This window comes from Sceloporus undulatus, chromosome 4 (assembly GCF_019175285.1).
Source record: "Sceloporus undulatus isolate JIND9_A2432 ecotype Alabama chromosome 4, SceUnd_v1.1, whole genome shotgun sequence".
Classification (NCBI taxonomy): domain Eukaryota; kingdom Metazoa; phylum Chordata; class Lepidosauria; order Squamata; family Phrynosomatidae; genus Sceloporus; species Sceloporus undulatus.
The window spans coordinates 67,054,946-67,079,492 of record NC_056525.1 but is presented as its reverse complement, the minus strand read 5'-3'; the positions used below and the strand labels follow the sequence as shown (position 1 = coordinate 67,079,492).

Below are 24,547 nucleotides of genomic sequence, written 5' to 3'. Positions count from 1 at the left end.
TAGGAACAGTCCTGTTTAATCCTCTGCCATCTCTCTTTTTTTTTAGGTGCTTTTAAAATGTCCCAGTTTCTCTCTCTTCCTCCCTTTTGTTTTCAGCAGCAAACTGAGTTGAAAGTATAAAAATAATTTGCATTCAGCTATCTCAGCAAAAGGGAGAAGAGAGTAAAGGCAGAATCTTGTCCTTCCCAATAGGCTCAGGTAAAAGCAAATGATCGCAGGCTCTGTTAGTTTGTGTGCTCTTCCTCATTAATAACATTTGTCATCTTGACTATACTCTGATCTTGCTTGGAGCCTAATCGCATAAGAAAAAGAAGCAAAAATGGAGCCAGAGAGTAGTGGCTTTCTCTGTGCCTTACTGCACAATGCCATAGCACTTCAGTTCTCTTCCTACAGGAGACAATTGTAAAAGCACATCTTTCTTCTAACTGGAATATTCTGTTCAACAAAAGACACACTTTTTAAACCATTTCCTGCAGGAAGAGAACTGGAGTACTACAGTAAAGCACAGAGAAAACTGCTACACTCCAGCTCTGTTTCTGGTTTGTTTTCTTGTGCGATAACGTTCTTGGACACATGTTTCCTCTATGAAATGTTGGAGAGCATGTAGTAGACTGGCTGACTGTAACTGCCACTGCTCAAGAATGATACAGTTTGACCAATGGCAACTCCCTACATCATGCCACTTTCTAAATTTTACTTCATCACAGAGCCTTAACCTTATAATAATAGAGCTTTTGCAGCTAATCAAAGGCGTGTTACAGACGCGCCAAAGCAGCGTAGTAGGCTTGACTCGGTGCGTATTAGGGTTGAGAAGGGGCGTCCCTTCCAGATGCCCTTAATCCTAATACAGACTGAGTCTGTACAAAATGGCGGCGCCCGTTTCACACGGGCTCCACCATCTTGACGTAGTGGACGCATTGTGTCCGCACATCGCACGGTGCATATGATGCCGCGAGTGCACCATTGGTACCTCGTGACATCATAATTGCACCGCAAAGAGAAGCACCATTTTGGCGCTTCTTATTTGCAGCGCGGAGGAGACACGCGGTTTTGATGCTGGGGTTCCTCCACGCTGCAAATGGCGGCAGCGACAGACCACCCATTTTGGGCGGTCTGTAATGCGCCAAAGGTGAAAAAAAATCTCCCTTTGAAGCAAATCATCCTTATATTTGGTACATGGGTGTATCCACAGTGAGGCAATTAATAGTACCAGGCTTCTCAGCCTGGGAGCACTAGTGCTGTAAGACAACAAATATCTAAGTGCTTCACTAAATTAGCAATGCCAGGATTCCATATATACAGCCATGGCACTTCTAGTACTGTCTAACTGCTACAGTTGTGTAGTGCAGCTATCAGCCATGTCTCTATCTGATGGATTATCTTGATTAGCTTTTTCGAATTCCCTGCTCTAGTACCTTTAAGCCCATCCTTTATAGCAATAGCAATAGCAAGTACATTTCTATACCGCTTATCAGTGAACTAACAGTCCCTAAGCGCTTTACACTGTGTAAACCAATTGCCCCCAGCAAGCTGGGTACTCATTTTATCAACCTACAAAACGATGAAAGGCTGAGTGGACCCTGGCACCCTGCCTGGGATCAAACACACAACCTTGTGGCTATGAATGGCTGCAGTACCAGCATTTAACCACTGCGCCACCAGGGTTCCTTTCATCCTTGTGGCCACAGGCTACTCAAATGCCACATTACTGTCCATGTATTTATCTACAAAATGCTAGCATTATTAGGCAAATCTGCGATACAAAGACAAATATCCTCTTGAATCTATCCCTAATTATGTATTTTAGTATTCCTGCTCACAAAACAAAAACATTTTTTCATGGTTGTTTCGTGAGGAGCTAGATATTTAACTGTATTTCCATCTGTCTAATGGGAAAGCTCTGGTAGCTCATGATAGAAAATAAAGTAAATTTAAGTCTGGAGTATTGACCTGTCCTGAGAGCAGCATTACACTGTAAGCACACTGTAACATCATAGCATTGTTATTTCACAGTTGTCAGACTCGCAGTCATTTCCTGTATTCTTGGCATGAACCATTGGGAATATAAGAAGTGGGACTAATTTGCTGCTTAGCTACCTGAAATATGTACCTTTTACCAGGGCCAAATCATGACTGAAGGCACATAACCTTTATGGATCTTCTCCCTTGCCACCATCTGCACTAAGAATGGAGGAAGAGTAAATGATGGGGATGAGCCAGCGTAGGATGAGATTTTAGGCATGGATAAACTGCAGCTGCTGGGTGTTCCAACATTTATTTGCAGAAGGTTTTAAAATGCCCTGCCCAACAGCTGCAGTTTAGACATGCCTGAGATTTCATCCTACGTTGACCACCCCATCAGCTTTTCGGGTAGCTGCTTCATGTGAACTGCCTGAGAGTAAATCATCTTCATTTCCTCCGCCCTTTCAAAATCTTGCCACAGAAACATACCCCTCAGGATCTACCAGAAATGCATTTTTAATAAATAGTTCATTTTCCAGACCAATGGCTTTTAAAATAGCTTTTATTATTAGCAGCTCTTTCCATGTGCATTTAAAAAAAGCATGCTTTACAATGCTAATTCATTGTACATTAAAAATGCTACCCCTTCTCCACAACTGTCAACAACAACAACATATTTGCTGATATGAAGTTCAAGTGGCACCTTCAACTAGATCTTAGCTGGACCAGCTGAGGTTTGTCATGAGATTAACACAAATGCCTGAAATAGTACAATGCACAAATCCACCAGCAATACAGTGAGAAAAGATTCCTGGTTGTGATGTACAATTGACCTAACTGCCCAGCAATTTGGCCATGATTCTTCATAAGAGTAAAACCAATTCTATCGGGTCTCACCCTCTGAAGAATTTTTGACTTATTTTAAATATTTCCAAAATTAGAAAAATTCATATTAAGCACTGCAAATCACACCCCACGATGGTGTGTGTGTGCGCGCACCTTCAAATCGCCTGCCAACCTATGGTGACCTCCTGAATTTCATAGGGTTTTCTCATGCAAGGATACTCAGATGTGGTTTTGTAGTTTTACAGACCAACAACAAAAACATTCTGCTAGATGGGGATAGGATAGAAAGTATGGATGTAACAGGTAAGGCAAAGCTGAAGAACAGCATCAAAACTGAATAGAATTCCTGACGTGGAATAGTATTGTCTTTGCATGAAAGAATTTGCACTGAGTCATAATAAGTTTCCTTAAAATGCAATGAAAAGATTAGTCCTGCATAGTCACTGAGTAACATCTTGCTCTCTAGAACAGAATTTGGAAGCATTACTTCTTTGAACTATAACTCCTAGAATCCTCAACTAGAATGGTCACTAATCATGCTGTGTGGAGATTTCTGGGAACTACAGTCCTAAAACCTTTCCAGGCAGCAGAGACTACTAACTGAAGAACTATAGGAAAGAATCTAAATGTTGCTGTCATGAAGTAACTTTGGGTCCAACTGCACTGTCAAACCTGACCCCCAATCCCACTACACAATTATAGCACTTTTACTCCAGTTTAACTACCACCATTCCATATTTGGTGAGTTTGGTGAGACACTAGAGCTTTCTGGCTGAGAATTCAAAATGCTCCTTCCTAACTGCTAATCGCAGGATTCCATGGGACAAAACCATGACAGTTAAAGTGGAATCAGGGTGCTTTTGATGTGGAACAGACCGCCCAAAAAGGGTGGCCTGCCGGCGCCTGGATTTCTGCCGGAGGGAAGCCCCAGCCACCAAACGGCGAGGCTTCCCACTGGCGGAAAAAGAACATGCAAAAAGTAGGTTCTTTTTGCGTTGCGCTTGTGACGCCCAAGTGCACAAATGGCGCACTCATGACATCACACGTGTGACGTGATGTGCGGATGCTATGCATCCATCATGCCATAATGGCGGTGCCTGTGTAGACAGGGCACTGCCATTTTGACGCTGCCAGTACGTACTAGGGTTAGGGAGTGTCTGCATGGTGTGTGCTCCCTAACCCAAGTACTGCCACTGTTACTCCACATTTTGCCCATCTGTAACAGGCCATAGTTTAGTAGGCTGCTTGTGTATAGGATGGAATAGAATGACCGCAGCATTTGCACAGCACATAGTGTTGCCAACCATTTCAGGTAATTGCATTAAAGCACCATCTAGGGTTGCCATTATGGTTAGAGTAAACAAGGAAGCTTGCAAGATTCTAAACTCTTACCTTTACTTACATTCTTTATACTTCCAAACACCATGTGATGAAAGAAATCACTGGTATCACAGCAGAATGAAAACCAGGAACAAATTATGTAGCAGCCTTCAAGAGAGAAAGCTACGCAGAATGGGAATGGTCAAAAAGAAAAGAGAAGAGAATGACAAGAAAGAATTGCAGTTTGAACAAGTAGGCTGCTCAGACTCTTCCCTGGGTGGATCCATCAGCAGATCTTCAGTATCACTGCCACCTGCTTTAATTTTTTCAAAAAACAGAAGAGGAGAAATCAAGCATCAGCTGAAGAGAAATGGACCTGTACTGGTTCCATGCAGATCCAAAACAATGGAAACAAGGAGGTGTGTGTCATGCAAGACCTCTGCATACAGCTAAAGATGCATATGAGAGAGACCTGATCCTTATTGTGAATTCAGGTCAATGCAAACAAACCCTCTGAAAGATCATGATATTGTGTTAGTGCGGTAAGGATGAAACAAGAGGGCCAGCTCTTTAGATAGGCATTTGGAGAATGGGCCAACAGATCACTAATAGTGCTGTGTGAACTAAATAATTGTGGCAATGTAGACTTCTGTTAAGGAAGAGAAAGAACCTGGCACAACTAATTCAGCTCAACATAGGTATAATTCAGTCTCACTCACAAATATTGGAGCCTTGTGCACGTCATCATTTATTTATGGTCAGATGTAGCTCATATACATACACTATGTTTCTATAGAGCCTCACATCAGTCTCCCTAATCAGGTATTCACTTTCCTTGCATCCACACAGGCCACTTCAGCTTGTGGGACATTCCCACTGGGCATGACCAATTACCTTATAAGACCACAGCAATATATTCTGGGCAAAAAAGTTGTTACCGGGGGAGGGGCACAAATTCACAATTTGGAATAAACTGAAGGTTTATACATTTAAATATCCTATATAATTTGTTCTGCTTGCAATATTCAGGTTCTTACCATCTATGGTCCTTTGGACAAGGAATGGGTTGACAAGCAGAAACTGCTCATAGTTCATGTGTGGACTTTCTTGTTCCCAGGCAGAATGGAAGACAAAGGAATAATATGCAGACATAATCCTATAAATAAATATGTCCAGTGGCACTCAGATAGAGGGCATATGGAGTAATATGGATAATTATGAAAACTCCCATGCATCACAGTTGTGTCCCTTGGTGGTATGGGGTTTCATGACAGTCTTATGTGCCTGGGCTCTAGTCATTCTACACACTAGCCCCAGAAAAACTTGTGCAAAAGGAAAGTAGAAAAAGAAACCTGACATGTGCCGCATGCCTTACTGTGAGAAAGCATGAGGTCTATAAAAAGAAACCACATCAACCCAACCCCCCTCCAGCTTCATTGAAAGCCCCATTGCCACTGTCTACCCCTAGGTCAGACCCCTGGACATGCAACATTCCTATTGCCCTCAGAAAAGTGCAAAAAAGAGAACAGACATGCCTGCACATGTGCATGCATGCACCAAATGTACATGTGTGCACCAAAGATGAAGGGCTCTGCTTATTGCTGTTGTTGTGTACCTTCAAGTCATTTCTGACCTGTGGAGACCCTAAGGCAAGATTTTTTCAGAGGAGGTGTGCCATTGCCTTCCCCCTGAGGCTGAAGGCATGTGACATGTCCAAGGTCACACAGTGGGCTTCATGGCCGAGCGAGGAATCAAACCCTAGTCGTCAGAGTCACAGTCCAGCACTCAAACCACTATGACATGCTGGCTCTCTAAATACCTTTAATTATATACACTGCTATAAAGTGTTGAGCCAGTAAGGCCTAGCTTTCCTAAGTGCATTCCCCCAAGTGTGTCCACACCAGCTGCACTTGCTATGCCTCTGCCACCGGGGAAGGGAGGAAAAACAAGGAGCGTAGGGGTATCGGAAGGTCAGCTCTTTCAGTGCAACCTTTATTTCTTCAGGTTGGCTAATCTGTTTACATCCAAGGCAGGGCAGGCAGACAGAGACTGAAGCTGTCTTACCGGCAGAGGACTGAATAGCATTGCTTTGCCTCTTTATAGCTTTGGCATAAGCTGACAAACGATGACTTGCAGGTTTTTTAGAGATGGGGGGAAGCTTGGGGTCAGAGGGAGGTTTAGGGTAGGAAGGAGGCTTAGCAACAGAAGGTGGTTTGGGGATGGATGGCGGTTTGGGAAGGGTTGGTGGTTTAGGAGTAGAGGGTATTTTGGGGCTAGAATGCACTGGTGCAATGGTAGTAAGAGTCTGCTCCATGGTGGGTTTGGGTGCAGCTAGGTCATCAGATGGCGGACTCTCTGAATAGGTGTCTTGTTTAGTTCCTGTTTTTAGGGTGCCAGGACTGACAGTTAGGTCCTCTAGGAGTCCTGTAGTCACCAAAGAGGGAACAGTCCCATCCGAGTCTCTCTGAAGTTCTGGAGATGCTCTATGGTCCAAGTGTAAAGTTGGGGAAGCAGTTGGCCCTTCAGCCATTGGGGTTTCAGATCCTATTTCTATGCCAATTTGTGTACTTTCTGATATATCTGGTGCTGAACCTGTTGTGATGTCTTGGGGAGCTGCACTGTCACTCAAGGTAGCAGTTGGTTCCGGTTCTGAAGGTTCAGGGGATGCAGTAGTTTCTTCCTCATCAGCACTGGGTTCTGGTGAGAAACAAAGAAGTTAGCAGCAAAATCAGCACTCGCACACCCACACAGACACACCCAGAAGGTCATGCAGAAGAACAAGCTGATATTTTGCTTTCATGAGCCACATTTTTGTGCTAATCACAGGGTTGGCCCTATTATGAGACAGAGTGAGGTAACTGTCTCTCAGGCAGCACATTTTGGATGCTCTTAAAGGGCACTAATTTGTCAATCATTTTGTTTGTTTATTTACAACTTGCATTATGTTGCCACTTACATTTTTTGTCACAGATGCAAAGTGTCTGTGGCCCAGCCTTAATAAGTGGCATAGCAGCCAAAATATAAAGTACCCAAATTCAGACGGTTAAGATGGCTTGTCTCAGATAGAGTACCATTAATAGCCTGCCAGTGGCAAATTATTGCCACTGATTTTGTTTTAACTGTGAAGGATATGCTATTTGCTTTTTATGCCAAAAAAAAAAAAAAAAAATCAAACCCAAAACTCCAGAATGTGAACTGTTTGAGGGGGAAACCAAATGGGTTGAACTGAGCATTGTTTTCCTTTTAGGGAGAGACTGAGGCAAAGAAGGTATTAATAGTTCAGATTTCTCTCTATTCCATGTTAGTATTTCACCATCTTCTTTATGCAGTGGCCTTATTTGCTTGTTCCTCCTGCTCCAAATATAGCCCCCCAGACCCTTTTCTATTGTTTTTAACCTCTCTAGTGAGCCTGAGCTCATTCTGAGCTTTAGCTTTTCTAACTTTCCCCTTACAAGAATTGGCTGTTTGATGTATTCCTCTTTCATGGTTATTCCCGTCTTCCATTTCTTATACATGTCTCTTTTATTTCTCAGCCTGTCTGAAAGTTCTTTGAACACCCCATCCAGGTAAAAGGCATACTCCCGGCATAATTACACAATCATGCTGAAGATTTTCACATGATATTGCGCTCATCCAGGACTTCATTCATGAACATCCAAGGATGCTCCAGCAACAAACCATTCACAGGGAAGTCCTGGGAATGGTTTAGTTGCAGGAGCATTCTTGGATCTTCACAGGATAAGTTCTGGATGAGCATGATGTGTCTGAACATTTTCAGCACGATTGCACAATTATACTGGAAATATGCCTTTTACTCCCAACTTTTTTCGCATGTCCGATAATTTCCAGTGTCTATGTTTGGCTTTCTCTTTACTTTGAATTTTTTTTTTTTTAGAAAAGTTCCGTTTGTAATGCTTGATTTGTTTCACATACAAAAGTCATCACTTGATGTTGCCATCACTGTGCAATGAATGTTCACACAATGGCTACTCATATTATGAGTAAGATACTCGGGGGGGGGGGGTACTGTATTTTTAAAACTTTATTTTTATGTTTTAATATTATTCTACACTTAAAAAATTAATGGTATGTTAATATGATAATTGTGTGTTAACTTTATGCTATCAAGTTTTTAGTATTTTCTTGTTTTAGCAATTCTGTAAACCACCTTGGGTCTCATACCAGGAGGAAGGTGAGATATAAGTAAAATAAATAAATAATACTTAAATAAATACTGTTGAACAAAACTGGAAGAACATAAGTCATACCAGAATGTATTCACAGAAGCTTTTATTTATTGGGTCATTTGTGCAGTCACTCAGGTTGGAAGTTTGCTGTACAACCAGATAACCTGCACCTCTTCATCATGATAAGTTTATTCAACAGTGATTGGGGGGACAGCAATCTGAAATGCACATAAGGTGCACACTGTCTTACCTGCTTTCATATGAGAAGAATTGTTTTCTCTAGTTCATTCACTTACCACAGAGAGGTGAGTCCTTACATGAGTAGCCTTCTGGACACATGGAACACGGCTCTCCTTCCTTGTACGGTTTGTGTCCTTTTACATTCCCCCTAGAAATTAAGCAACTCACATGTGACTTAGAAGAATAGGCATGGTGACCAGACGTAATAACCTCAAAGGAGAACAAGGCATCACAAAATGTAGAACATTCAAGAAAAATTTAGGACATTGTCAGATAAAAGCTAAAAACCCATAATGGAGGACAGAAGGTTGAAATGTAGGACATTTCCTGGAAAAGGAGGCTGTCTGGTCACCCTGAGAATAAAGCATTTCCTTGGAGAAGAAGAGCTCCTTGTTGAGCAAAATTCTTCCAGAAAGTAATTGTTTCACCGATGTAGCTACAAACGTAGTTAGTGAGCCCTAGTGGCATGGTGGTTAAATGCCAGTACTATAGACATTCACAGTCACAAGGTTGTGAGTTCGATACCTGGCAGGGCCCCAAGGTCCACTCAGCTTTACATCCTTCTGTAGGCCACTAAAATGAGTACCCAGCTTGTTGGGGGCAACTAGCTTACACATTGTAAACTGCTTAGGGAATGCTTAAGTGCACTGAAAAGCGGTATGGAAATGTACTTGCTACTTGCTATTTGCTAGCTGAATGAAACCAGAGATCTGCATTAGCTCATGGCCAAAGACAGCCAATGTGATGTAGTGGTTTGACCTTTGGAAAACAACTTTGGAGATCAGGGTTCAAATCTCCATTCAGCCATGGAAATCCAATGTGTGATTTTGGGCAAGTCACACACTTTCAGCCTCAGATGAAGGCAAAGGCATTTCCAACAAATCTTGCCAATAAAACCCTGTGATAGGTTTGCCTTAGGATTGCCATACGTTGAATGACCTGAAGCCACACAGCAACAACAACAGAGGCACATAGGCTGCTAAAGATTACTAGCTACGTAGAGTGTGTTTATGAACATTTTGTATCTGGGATTCTAGAATGTGGAGACATAAAGGAGATGAAATACTTTCCTTCTGTTACAGCAGCATTACAGTGGGCAGCATTGCTGCACTTAACAAATAATTAGTTTGACCTGATCAAAGGTAGATTCAGCTGGGACATGAATGGGCCTTCCATATTGGAATAGTTCCTCATTCCCAGTTTCAGCACAAAAAGAAAGGAAGGAAAAGAAAAGGAACTTACGGAGGCTCATAGTTGCAGACTACCAAATGCATATCAGTGTCATTCAGAACTTCCAGGGTTTCACAGAAGACTGTCCCGCAGCCAACGCGTTCACTGTTTGCCCAAACCACCTAACATAGAAAAGAAAGATGAAAAATGCAAAAGATTTGGGAGTTTACAAATGGACAGCAAATTATTCATCATTACTTTTGTTACTATTGGATTTTACTGTCAGGGACACGGAGAGGTTCTTGTGGAACTGTGTATTAAATTACAACTCCCACCAATCTGAATCAGTATGATGAAAGTGTGCTGTAGTGGTTTGAGTGTTGACTATGACTCTGAAGACCAGGGTTCGAACCCCTGTTCAGCCATGGGTGACCTTAGGCAAGTTGCACTCACCCAGCCTCAGAGAAAGGCAAAGGCAACCCACCTCTGAACAAATGCTGCCAAGAAAACCCTGTGATAGGTTTGCCAAAGCATCGCCATAAGTCAGAAATGACATGAAGGCACACAAAAGCACACATTAAAACACATCTGGAAGGCAACAAGAGGGGGAAGACCATCTTGTCTGATTCAAGTAAGAGAACTTTTATTGAAAGTTAAAATATGTACTAGTCAAGTGTACACACATCCTTTCTTTTGGAACGAAAAATTCCCAGTCCCAGAAGCAGCAATAGTGATGTCAGGAGCTCTTTATCCAGAAGGCTATGGCTTTTGTGGAGGCTATATATTGCACATTTGCAAGGAGAACAGCATTAGCTCCCCCCACACAGTCTAGAACTCAGTGATGGCTGGTTGCTCCCACCAGTGGGGTGGTGAGTCCACTCTGTTTTACATTAAAACTTTAAAAATAGCTATCCAAGGTGCTGAATCCAATTTAAAGGATAATGGTTCATCACCTTCGATAGCTACTTTAAAATTTGGACTAAACCCCAGAATGGATTTGCCACCTTCTTGATGTACTTCCACTGCTGAAAGTATCCAAATGTGCTCCATATTAGACTATGGGAATGATATTGCTACTGAAGTCAGAACCTATGGAGATCAGAGCAAAACATTGTGTGATTTCTAGGCATAAAATCTCTGTACAATTCTGTGCAATGAAACAGTTTTTGTGAGATGCCATAGTTCCCACTCCGGGAGAAAGCCAACATATAAATGATACGTTGATAAAGAAATAAATAGGATACCTGTGTATAGTGACCACACATCTGTCCTTCTTCACATGTTAATGTAGTCATATTATAATACTGGTACTCATTGTACCAGCTTTCCACAATTGTCTTCACCTCCAGGTCTCCAGACATGGCAAAGAGATTCTCGCCTCGACGGCCTCTCTCCTTGTTGTGTTCCCAGATGCATTTGGTTGCATAGTCTTTGGCAAAGGTTTCCAGTTCTGGATCCCAGTTCTGGAATCACAGCAAACCAGGACATCATCACCACACAGAAGGGCTTTTCACATAAGCCAACAGGAGGAATGAAAATGGGTCCAATTCCCTGGCCTTCATAGCAACTGGCAGGCCTGGTGTTTTGTTCAGGACAAGCAAGCAGTTGCCATCACAAGGGAAAATGGGGATCAATATTTCAAATAGTTTTTCCAGCTTCATCTGTAAATCATTTGCACTTTGGAAGTGAAATACTATCCAGCCCAGTCAGCTATTAGTGTGATTTTTTTTAACCCCATCAGTAGAGCTGTGAAGCTGTGCTTAGTCTGAATGGAGCTATTCAATGTGTTAAATCTATTTGGGGGATAGGGTTCAGGACCTGTGGAGTTCGGACTATAATCTAAAGAGGATACACTGCTCCAATGAGATGGAAGCCACAAGCTGCCACTGGTTTGGGGAAAGATTATCGCTGCACTAAAGAATGTATTATTGTAGTACAGGGCTTTCTGTTCCTTGCTAGAATGGATAATCTGCAATCAGTATCCCACATCCCAGTTTATTCAGAGACCACTGAAAGGACTAAGTGATTATAGGCATCAACGTTTTGGTTTTGGCTCCAGGAAAAGAGTGGATGTATCTGCAAACTTGTACACAGTGTCAATAGGGAGTAAACATACTGCAGCCTTGTTCTTCCCATTTTGCTGCTGAAACACAGAGGTGCAGGAAGCATATATTGGTCACACAAGATTATATGTCTGTGTTTATAAATATATGCTAACCTCTAAGGCTCAGGCATTGTTTTACACTAGGCAAAACATGTCAAACAGGTTGGTTTAAAACTTAACAGCCAATGTCCATGTATAACCAATGGTAAAATTCTAAACTGAATACTCCCATCTGTAGTTGAGTGTCTGTATTTTTAAGGCTCTGAAAAACAACCCCTCTTGATAATGATTAGAACAGAAGGAAGGAAGGAAGGAAGGAAGGATAATTAACAATTACCCTAGTTACCCCAATGAGCTACTTTACTACATTCAGGAAGATTGGAGTCCCCTCACCCCTTATTTTTTAATGTAGAGAAGAATTTAAAATGCTTCCTAGATTTTGTAAACTAGCATACTGCAGAGAAGGCTATGGTCCAGATCTCACAGCCTACCATCTCATTTGGCACATATTCATCATTAGGGTATACAGAATGGTTCTGAAGCCAGTAGCTGGGCAGTAATCCCTACACCTCCCTATTTCAGCCATGCAAAGAGGAATGAATAGTAAATACTCAGTACAGTACTCCTCCCTGCTGTGAAGAGAAAGGCATGCCCAGTTTAACAGCTGTGTCCAGCCGGAGCCAATGCAAACATCTGGAAAGCTTGTTACTGAACAGAGACCAACATCTGCTTGCCAACTGATCCCTCCAGTGTAGTGAATGTGATAGGCAAGTCCCTTCTTATCCAGCTGGGCTTCATGGGCTCCTTTAGTGGTGGTTGCTAAGCAAGAAATGAGAAGAGTTTCCATGCACAGAGAGTGCTTCATGAACTTTGTGGTACAAAACTCCAGCTATTTCTTTTAAAGGCAACTTCCAGGGTCTGAGGCTGCTCCTTTCCAAAACAATCAAGCAAAACCACAGAGCCTTGATTAACAGGTTCTGAGGCACAAGTGCAAAGAAGCCTTCCTTAAGTTGGCTGCTTGCAATGTGGAGTTGTGTCATCTATTTGGTCAGGAGAAAGAATACATTTGCTTTCAAGGAGGCACAGGAAATGGTTCTGTTTCCACTCAGCTTCCAAGCATGAGATTCAATATCGGTCTAGACACTATCAGCATCCCTGGGGTGAATTTCCCACTTTGTTTTGGTCATAGCATTGTACAGAACTTTCCACAGTTTTACAAAGACATTCAGGAGGATTTAACCTGGTGGAATCTGCAAAACAATACAGTCGAGAAAGATACTGTTATACTGTGATTCCTAGCATCCCTTGCTATTGGCTGGTCTGGCTAGGGTAGTGTTTTCTAAACAGCAATAATGGACAGTTAAAATTCATGATATTCAGGGTTGACAATCAAGAAGTAGCTATGTACAATTTGTGTTCTACCTAAACATTAAATGAAAGTATTTATTTCAGTTAACTTAGCCATGTGTTTCTTGATAAAAATTAACATATTGTTCCCATTCATAAATTACATGATGCATACATTTGTTTCTTTATGAACGGCTCATACGCCAGAACACAGGATTTTATTTTATTTTTTGGCATTTTGTTATTGTTCTTGGGAAAGCTTTCCAGCCTTCATATGACAGACACCCCGTATAATAACAGACACCCCTAGGCTAGGGCTGATAGGTGCTGCAATTCAATAACACTAGAGGTGCATCTGCACTGTAGAAATAATGCAGTTGGATGCTACTTTAACTGCCTTGGCTTCATCCTACAGAATCTTGTGATTTGTACTTTTGTGAGGCACCAGCATTCTTTGGCAGAGAAGGCTCAAGACCTTGTAAAACTGCAAATCCCAGGATTCCATAGGATGGAGCTACAGAACTTAAAGTGGTGTCAAACTGCATTATTTCAAGAGTATAGATGCAGCCTAGGAAGGCCCTGTATTTCCCACTCCTGCAATGTTGGTTGAAAAATATATCTCCTGAGGCTCTGGGCCCCTTCGTACTAAACAGTTATAACATTATGATCTCACTTTAACTGCCATGGCTGCACCCTGTGGAATCCTGGGACATGTAGTTTGATGAGGCACTGGAGCTCTCTGGTTGAGAATTATAAATGCTCCTACCTAAACTGCAAATCCCAGGATTCCATAGACTATTGCCATGATAGTTAAAGTGGAATCATAGCTCTATAACTGTATAAAAACTGTGAAAGAGCTCCACATCTCACTTTTCTACACTGAATTTGTTGAGTGCTTCCAGTCCCTTCTGCTTTGGGGTCTAACAAGGATCAGAACAGAAAGCAATGACTGATGACGGAGGGCAAAGGTAGCAGAGATTTCAGGCACTAGGCCAGCACTTAGCACAGGAAACCACATAATGGACTGGCATCTATCCCACGCAACATCTCAAGTCAAACAGGTGCCTAATGCAACAAAGCACACACTTCATTTCCTAGAATGGCTCTGGAAAAATAAAGACAGCAGACATGTGCCTTGAGTTTCAGCAACAGTCATTTTGCTATGCAGCACACTCGTTTTACTAAATGTTGAAAGGGGGGAAGGATATTAAAGGCGAGCTGTCTATTTCCTTTTACAACTTAGGATGGGATGGAAGACTAAAGCAGCCAGAGGCCCTCTTATACACCATATTATAGTAGTATGATTCTACTTTAACTGCCAAGGCAATAAATCCTATGGAATACTGTACTGGTATTTTCAGTATTTTGTTGTTGATGTATGAGTTCGAGTCATTTTCAACTTATGGTGACCCTAAGGCGAATCTGTCATGGGATTTTCTGGAGCGGAAAGTGTCACTTGCCCAAGGTCACCAAGTGGATTTCTGTGGCCAAACTGGGAATCAAACCCTGGCCTTCAGAGTCATAGTCCAATGCGTGAACCACTACACCATGCAGGCTCTCATTTGCAGTATAGGGAGGAGCATTTAGAGAGCTCAATCAGAGGGCTCTGGTGCCTTATCAGACTACAAGTCCCTGGATTGCATAGGATCCAGCCATGACAATGAAAGTGTTATATAGTGGGCCCTTAAGATTCTCTGGGGTTTGGTTCCAGAATCCAGCAAAATCCATGGATGCAGCTCAAGTCCCATTAACTACAACGATACAGTGAAGTGTGTCCATTATATAAAATGGCAAAATCAAGGTTTGCGTTTGGGTATATATATATATATATATATATATATATAGAGAGAGAGAGAGAGAGAATCATATGTTCAAGCCATGCATGGCTGAATCCATGGATGCAGAAACCATGGGTACGGAGGGCCAACTGCAACAGCATAATATGAAAGGGCCCTAGGATATGGAAAAGCAGGGAGAGAAAGCAGTGGGACATGGGGCATTGCTCCAAGGGCTGGGTGAGGGAGCAAGGCAGAAATCACCATGCATTTAGGACACACCTGGAGGCACCTGGCCATCAAACCAGACAGAGCCACTGCCTTTTCTGTTTTGAGGAGCTAACTGTGCAAGAAGGCACTCAAAAATATGATTTGCCCACCTATAGTCTGACATGGTCAAGCCTATTCTGTTTCCCTTAAAACTCTACTGCTTCTTTTTTTGCTGCACCAGTAGCAAAGGAGTAGCAATTAAAATGTTTCTAGATACAGTATAGTTTTTTGTGGATTTTTTGGGCTATGTGGCCATGTTCTAGAAGAGTTTATCCCTGACCTTTCACCTGCATCTGTGGCTGGCATCTTCAGATAATGCTCTGAAGATGTCTGTTCTGTTGTCCAAGTACTAACTGTGGATGGGCAGTTTCAAGGGCTTTCCTAGATTGTCTTGAGTCCCACTCTTGGCGAGAAGGCAGAAGCCAGCCACAGATGCAGGGGATCTAATCTAGAGCATGGCCACATAGCCCAAAAAACCCACAAAAAACTATGGATGCCAACCATGAAAGCCTTCGACTTCACATTATTTCTAGACAGTTTTAATTTAGTGTAGTTGTTTATTATGGTTTTTATTCAGTTCTTTAAAATTAGGTTTTGTTATTATGATTGATTTTACTGATATTCTGTTTTAATCAATGTTGTAAGCTGCTTGGGTCCTGCACTGGGACAAATACAAATAATTAATTAATGTGTAATGTAGGCCATGTTTTTAGAATTGTGACTAGGGTCTCCATGTGTCCTTATTTATAGAAGTCAATCCTCTATTTGAAGAACTGCCAAACAATCATCCTTTGTAGACCTCTTCCATTAGAGGGGATGTTCAATCCAGTCTAACTCTGGTTAAAAGATTTTAAAAACTGTAAGATGGGCAGCCAATCAATCACTTTATTTCTATCCTACCTTCTCTCCATGAGTGTGACTCAAGCCAATCTAGGAAAGGCCTTAAAATTGGCCATCCTCAGTTAGTACTTGGACAACAGAACAGAGAACAGAATAAGCACACAAATCACCTGGTCACATTCTTCCCCACTAAGATGTATTTCAATTTTTTAAATTATTTCAGAATGAACCAATTATATTTCAATCAAGGGCTGCTGGTTTTATTCAGCTCTTTTCCTTCTTTTGTCCTATCTTTTTGGTGACACTCTTCCTCTCTTTGATCAATGTTTAAGAGGCAAAGACCCCAATTTTTTTTATTGTTATAGGTGTTTTCAAATTCACATGTATAAGCTGCAGAAGTGTAAAAAGGAAAAAAAGCCCCATCCCACTATCATCTCAGAGCTTGACAACTTTCTTCCCATTTAATCCTGCAATGTAGAAATTCTTCTTGTTGTTTTTAAAAGCCATTCAGAATCAATTTTGTCTCTGCATGTACTAAAGATGACTTTGAATAGTGGGGAACAGGTTCAAGCCATAGAACCCATATTTCTTCTCCCAGTAGAGTAGAAGCATCCCTCTCTATAGGCTCTGGGAGGGACTGAAATAGCAGACCTAGCTTGAGTTTATTAGTCCCTTTATGTGATGTAAAGCCAGAATCCATATACAACAGCTGTGTTTCTTGTTCCATTAAAATATAGTTTGGCAAACATCACTCAATGTATATAAGTAGTTCCATGGCAACCGGTTCTGCTGACCCAAACAAAAAGTGAAAAGTGTGACTTCAGAATTAGTAACAGGAGGACTGTGGAAATGTAACTCCTGTTCTACCAAAATAAACCTCAAGCAGTTGAAGGAAGTAACTTTACAGCACCACCCATGTTTTGGAGCAAGGTAGCTTCTTCAGCATCAACAAGACCACACAGAAATTAGGCATGGGTACGATGAACTAATGGCACGATCTGCTCTAGGTGCCAAACCTATGACCATCACAATGATGTCTACACCACCTGGGTTGAGCCAACTAGAGGCATACCTCGGTTAAGAAACCCTCTGACAAAGAAGCACCTTTTCATCAAGCTTTTTATGCACCCCCTTTTCAGCTTTCGCCTCTGTCTAGCTAGAATTCTTTAACTGCATCAACATTGGAAAGATAGTGAAGAAAGCCTGGAGAAACACAAACTTTTGGTGCCAGGTTGCAGCAACATGGCTGCAGTGAACAATGGATTAAAGCATAAGCTGGGAAAGAAGAGGATCATACTAGCCTATCCTACTGTAGCAGTGTGTGCTTGCCTATAACTGACAAAGTAGACAGCAGCAGCCTCCAAAATCCCTTGCTGAGCATGTGTGAACAGCAAAATGGAAAAGCAGGAAGCAGATTAGCCTGCCTCATGCCAGGGACATAGCCAGGGGAGGGGGTCCACAGGGTCCAGACCCCCCTTCTGTTAGATACAATGAATGGTGCATGCCGCTGCGCCGCCATACCCAAGCCCCAATATAATGGTGGCACTTAGTCTGGAACCCCCCTTCCGAAAATCCTGGCTACGTCCCTACTCACGCATCTTTAAAAAGCATACAGCTGTACATTTGACCACCAAAATAGAAATCATAAGAAATGTTGAAAGTGGTGAAAGGGGAAAAAATATCTTTGGTGGATTCTGGAAGAAGCTTTCAGGTGGTCTCTGGAACAATGGTTCAAATTTGGAGACAAGGGAGAATTAAGTAAATGCACACACTCCAATTGGAACATTTTATTGGAATGATTCCAGTCATCATCACCGTCACCATCACCACCATCACCAGCATCATCATATCTGAACACTCAGCTGTGGCCTAATATTACCTGGCTGGTGCTACATTTCACTTACAATCCTGCTTATATCAGGCTTAATTGCTGAAACTTGGGCAACACTGGAGTTCAGTGGTGTAGCTATGAAGACAGCTTCTGACTGTATGCACAGTAGCAAGAACTGTCATGTGCTTTCTCTCAGCCACTCAGCGTTATTCACTTGGAACATGTAGGTTGGAAAAGCCAGGTTTTATACGAACAAGATAAACTAAGGTTTTGTTCTTCATTTCCTTTCAGTGGCTCGCAAGAGGAAAAAGCCACTGTAGCTTTCAACCATGTCTATCTGTCGACCATCCCTCTGTCTGTCCATTGCATAACTCTTGAACTGACATATCTTAACAAAATTTGGTATGAAAATGCCTATGATATCCAGATGATATTCCTTATGGTTAATGTATGACTGTCTGCCCATCTGCCTTTTGTTTGCATAAATATCTTTTAAATAATGTCTGAATCGCATGAGAAACATTTATATTCCAATGTGTTTTGAACAGTTTAAGATATTGTAATGAAACTTTGTACAAATGATGTCTATCACTGTAAAGGACTCTTGCTCTTTGTGGTCAAGGTATGATTCCTCCTCTTTCTTTCTTTCTTTCTTGTAAAATCTCATAACATTTCTTCAAGCCTTTGTTGTCCTCCTGTGAGGACACTGTGTTCCCCTCAGGGATCAATGGACCACAGGTTTAAAAATGCTGCTCCAGGAGGTTCTAAATGTTTTTGTTTCCTTATGCAAGATTTACCTGACCTGGTTGTTTTGCTTCACAAGCACAAATTGTTAGTTTTGAATAAAAGGTTTGCTTTTATTGAACTGCCTTCTTTTTTGTGGTTTAGGAATATCCCTATTCTTTCCATGTTATTTCTGCATCTGGTGCTTAATGCCCAGAAGCACATCTGTGTCATTATTGGTATATCTGCAGTTCATTTGGGCTTGTAGCGATCAGCACCCGTCTCCATCTATATCACAAACGTAATTGAATGAGAAGTTGCTGTGGCATACCTGATGTTCCCCAGTTCCTTCAAGATGGAAGCAGCCTGTCAGCATCATTAGGTCTTTCCCATGGTTTAAGCCAGATGTGAAACTAATTATAATGTCACCATTCAATACGCTAAAGGATTGTAAGCCCGAGGGCAGGGAACCATCTAACTAAAAAGATTGCATGTACAGCACTGTGTAAATTTGCAGCGCTTCATAAATAAAGGTTAATAATAATAATAATAATAATCTAACTAATAATTTTTCACAGGTTTTTTCCTCACTGCTGCCAGATTATCAGTGGCTGGCCAGATGGAACATACTAGCCCAGTAGCATTTTTTTTCTGCATTGGCTACTTATTTGTGTTTTGGCTAAATTGAAAGTTCTGTTTTTTACAGTTCTAAAGAGGCTAGAACCAAGGTTCTCTAAGGAATGGCTTTGCCCATAGATTCCCCACTATTCACTCTGATCAGTAACAGAAGTCCTCCTTTGTTTTTTCCTACATTGCTCATATACCAACTGAGAAATGTTAAGTGAGTACAAGAAGCAGGGCCTTTTTAGGGATGGCATCAATACTTTGAAATTCTATCACCAGAAAGTTAGCTAGGGTGATCATTGTACTGGCTGAGGATGCCTTTGGAGAGCAGTGGTCAACAAAGATCATTATTCTGGTCATACTTCTGCTATATGCTTACTGCATTGCTTTGCTGATGATGATGATTTTAAAATAGACAATCTGCTACTGAAAATCACAGAAAGCGTTGGCATAGAAGATATCACATTCTACAGTACATTTGTGATTAACATTTGTTCTTCTCCTATGTACATCCTTCCAAAATGTGAAGAATTTTGAGCAACAGATCTTGGCCTTCTTACTGGGAATACGAATATATAGCATGCCACAATATATAAAAGCAGCTGACTGGACATTTTAAAAAATGGTTTATGTTAAACTCATTACTCAAATTGCAATTCAATAATTACATAAGTACTTGACTCCCAAGAGTTTCTGCTCTTTATTCCCCCACTCTTTTTCTTTCATATTGTCCCTTCTCTCCATCACATCTTAGTGATTACTAAGCTTTCTTTTGCTCACCCCCAAACTTTACCTCCCTTGCCAGAAACAGGACCTTATGTAAATATATCATACCCTTTTTTCTTTTTCTTTTGTTAACTGTGAAGTCTTTATGTTTCATTGGACCTGCAAAGAGAAGCACTTATGGAGTTGCTCATAAACCCTCTGGAGAAATTAATCTGCCACAGTCTTGATTTCACCTTTGTCTTTAGGGTAGGATAGAAATTTCTGTCACCTAGTGACAGAAGGTAGTACTGCAGAATCAGATAAATTTTAATTAACTAAAACAAATGAATCAATTTTAAAAGCAAAACTATCCAAAGTGCACACTCCTGGAACTCCCTTAGTATTTGTGTCAGCTAATACAGTGTCTGGGTTTCATGTTCTTTGAGCTATGGCAGATATAAGACAAACCTGTATTCTTTTTTAGTATTAATGACAACCCACTTTCCTTATAAGGAGCTTAGGGTAGTGAATATGGTCCTCTCTCCCCTCGGACATTATATTCTAACAACAACCCCATGAGACAGGGTAGTCTGAGAACTGATGACTGTTAGAAGGCCACTAAGTGAGATTTATGACTGAGCTGGAATTTGAACCTGGGATTCTGAAAGCCTACTCCAATCATTACAACACATTGGTTCTCATCTACATTCTCATGTTTTGAAAGGGAATGAATATATGCATGCACCTTTTTCAGTGAGTGCAGCATCAAATAATGGCAACCATACCTCATGTAAATCATTTTCCAGAGGGAAATAGTTGCTCTGTACTCAGGTATGACTCACTGGCAGGCCAATCTAGCACATGCCAATTGAATGATAAACCTCACTCAGTTCAGTGAGGCTGAGGCATAGGGTTGCAACCTCTTGATGTAAAATGGAGTAAATGTGTACACATGAAAATCTACCCCAAGCTAAAATGGTTCAAGAAGCAGAAGAAAAGAAGGAACTAAGGAAGGTGTTAGCCTAAAAGGTATTTATATGGCAATTGCTTAATAACAGGAACTTCAGGAACTCAACATCACATATCACTTATCGCACAATAATTCACCATAGATACTTCCATACTATCAAGAAAAGATGAGATGTGATAAACCTGTGTAAGACTAGCTGTCTTGCTCATCTGATTTGTACAACTCACATTGAAAACATTAGCTTATCTAACTTTATTTTTTAAATTAACCTAGTTTGTAGACAGAATTGCACCAGAAGCAGGGCAGTCCATGGTGACAAGTGGAGTGGCTAGAGGGCTATTTAACCATTCCCATCTGTTTGCTTACACTTACAGAAAATTCTTTCTACCTGATCCACCCTTGGAAGCGCCACCCATAAGTCATAATTGCTAAATGGTGTCACCATGTTGAGGGGCTGTTTAGTGCTGAATGCCAGAGGCTTGGGAACAAACAGGAGTTGAATGCTGTTCTCCCCTTTGTTCTCTCTGAAAGACTCAGATGCATTAAATTTCCATGGTTGGGACTGTTCTAAATGTGATGTGGAATATCCCAAATAAATCACAAAGGAATTTGCCTTATACTGAGTCAGGCCATAGGTCTCTACCCTGTATTGTCAACACCTGCTCGCAGCTCAGATTGGCATCCAGATTTCAGGCTGCATCCTTACCTGCAGATCCCAGGTACTCCCTGGCAGCCTCCCATTCAAATATTAATCCAGCCCAACTCTGTATTTCCAAATCAGACAACCTCAGGTATGTCACAGAAAATGTACCTATTTTTTTCTTTCCTCTGGGATCATAGCAGCATACTGCCTTCCAACACAAAGCACATATCAATGGGGGACTTTGGCTTTCACCACAGAAATGAGCAGGCAGAACATCCTGGAGGCAATGTTTGGTTCCTGAGGCTAAACAAGGATGGACCACCCTCTTTAAGGAGAACAGAGTAGAAAATGGCAACCAGGATGAAAAACTGCAATAGTGAAAACAAAAGAAGCATGGTGGTGTAGGAAGGGGGTTGGTGGAGATAAGGTGGCTATGGCACTATGGAGGGCTCAATCTCAATTTGATTGATTGATTGATTGATTGATTGATTGATTCCCCATCTTTCTCCTAATATGGGACCCAAAGCAGCTTATGATACCATTTAAAACAAAATACAGCTATAACAATATGTAGTGCAAGTTTTTAAACCACTAAACAAACAATGAAATTCAAATACAGTATTTAAGTCAGAACAATTAAAAGCACATTCAAAACACAGTAAAAGACACAGCACACCTCATTTTTAAAAATTGGCTCTAGCCAGTTGAAAGCTGAAGTCCTGTTCAGATTAATGGATCTTTACTTGCTGGTTAAAAGACAGCAGAAAAGGAGCCAACAGAGATTCTCTTGGGAGAGAGTTCTCTAGCCTAAGAGTAGTTGCGGAGAAGGCTCTCTTCCATGTGTCACCAGATGAGCCTGTGCGGATGGTGGAAACACTTGAAAGCCCTCACTCAAGACTGTAAAAGTTGGATAGGTTGATATGGGGAAATACAGGCTTTCAGATAGTCAATGATGTGACAGGCACTATTCAGTAGATAGCTGAGGCAATTACACCATGAAAATGCACACAAGATTTCCATAGTTGTAGTCTGGGAGAGGAGGGAGCAGGAAGGAGGAGGAGAAGAGGGAATCAAAGGGAATTAGCAGTGCCAAACTGCTCTTTGGGAGCTGATTTGCCTGGAACAGTAGCAAAACCTAAATGGAAGAGATCTGCTTTGTATCCCCTGCAGCTAATGAACTGCACATGTCCAGCCATATCTTCCAAAAAAAAAAAAAAAACCACCAACCAACTGCCACCACCTGTACAAGCCCAAATGATGCTCTAGCAAGGACTGGGATCCAAGTAGCTATACAAAGATAAGGGGGGGAGGAAAAAGAAGAATTGGAACTTGCCCAAGTTTATAGAGCAGCTCAGCCAGGATCCAAAGTCCTGTAGCCAAGACCACACTGCCTTTCTTGACTCAATAATCAAATGCTAATTCATAACAGGATGCAGATAAAATATGGATAATCCTTTCCACTTAAACATCCCAATAAAATGCTTTGTGCAAACATATCAAAAGATCCCAAACTAGTTAGCTATCCTCTAAAGTTTCACACACATATTTATATTGGTTATAACAAGCATTTGTCTGGCAAAATGCACCAGGAAGCATTAAGCAGGTTTACAGATGTCATCTACCTGGATTCAGTTAGATCTCAAAAGCCACCATTCCTTTACCTCATCAGTTAGCTACAGATGCTTCAAAGAAAGGACTGGGGAGGAGATGGAGGAGTCATAATATAAAACACGAGAGAAGTTGCTGTTTCAAAAGAAAGGTTCATAGCACGTTAGAAACAGAAGCCTTCTGCATTCCCACATTGCAGCAGCATCCAGGGCTGTTATCCATCAATCACTTACCATTTTCCTCATGTCTGCAGCTGGAGGCGAAACCTTAGTCCGGTACTGATTGTGCAGGTCCACGATCAACTTCTTGTCCTCACTTGTAAAGGACCAGCTCAGTTGCATGGCTGTGAGCAACAGGAGGAGGAAGGGGGGGAGCAGGGGAATTCGCAGGCCTGAGCTCAGCATTGTGGCACTGTCTTGTTTTAACAGCCCACGGGTCTGGCAGACAGCTTTAAATCCCTTCCCAGAATAAGGAACACCCAAAGCCCAAGATTGCAAGAAAGAAATTTATCTTTTTACTAGATTGTCTTTCAGATCCACAGAGGGGACACACCCGTTTCAAATAGTATCATGGATGGAAGAAGAATAATGGTCCTTGAGGGAAAGTCAGGAGAGCCATGCCCATTTGCTGGAATCAGTTGAATGCGTGAAACCTATACAGTATGTGTATCTGTTGTTTCTTCAGCAAGAGGAACTTGGTTTGGGGACCATGATCATGTAATCTGATGCTCCACCCTAATGTCCAACCCACTCTAACCTGCGCATACAAGCCCCCTCCCTATGTTATTATCCACACATTTTTAGCACACAAATAAGAGGGGGAGAATCACTCAAAATGAGGTATTTGCCAATTTCGTTTTTGAAAAAGGAATAAGCATCAGGACCATGTGATGATTCAACAAGGTAGTAACAATTAGGTTTTTGGCATATTTAAAAAAATGAGGACTGAAGCCATTTCTAGGCTGGTTCAAGGCCTGTGTTCTTTCCAGACCATTGTTTGTCTACAGAACTCAACTTCTAGTAATCGGCTCAGCAGTTATGAGTTCCACTTCATTTTGAAATTGTAAATGAATAATGCAGAGTACTAGAAACATACAAGTGGCACTTTGTACCAACATCAGTCATCAGTAAGAGCAAAACAGTGGGGAAAGTAACAAGGTGTGTTTATATTGCTTTGACATTCTCTGAAATTTGAGCACCACATGATTGATTTGCATATTGACTATATGATCAAATGGTTCAACGAAAGGATCTGTGACCCATGAGGGCTGCCCTCTAACTTGAAGAACCAAAGTTAGGCAGATATATTTCAAAGAAGACCACAGTGCTGCATTTAGAGCTAAAGTGACTGTATTTGAAAAGTACATGGTGCACAAGACAAGC

The 24,547-nt window shown here is 41.5% G+C and overlaps 1 protein-coding gene across 1 annotated transcript; it reads right to left on the bottom strand.

Annotated features, from left to right (window-relative positions):
- Positions 1-4,339: 4,339 nt before the first annotated feature.
- On the bottom strand, positions 4,340-23,569 carry PI16 (peptidase inhibitor 16). Its single transcript, XM_042461477.1, has 5 exons — positions 23,399-23,569; positions 10,970-11,188; positions 9,798-9,907; positions 8,612-8,703; positions 4,340-6,825 (listed from the first exon to the last, which is right to left on the bottom strand). The coding sequence occupies exons 1-5, from the start codon at positions 23,567-23,569 to the stop codon at positions 5,966-5,968; spliced, it is 1,452 nt and encodes a 483-aa protein (XP_042317411.1). The 3' UTR covers positions 4,340-5,965.
- Positions 23,570-24,547: the final 978 nt, after the last annotated feature.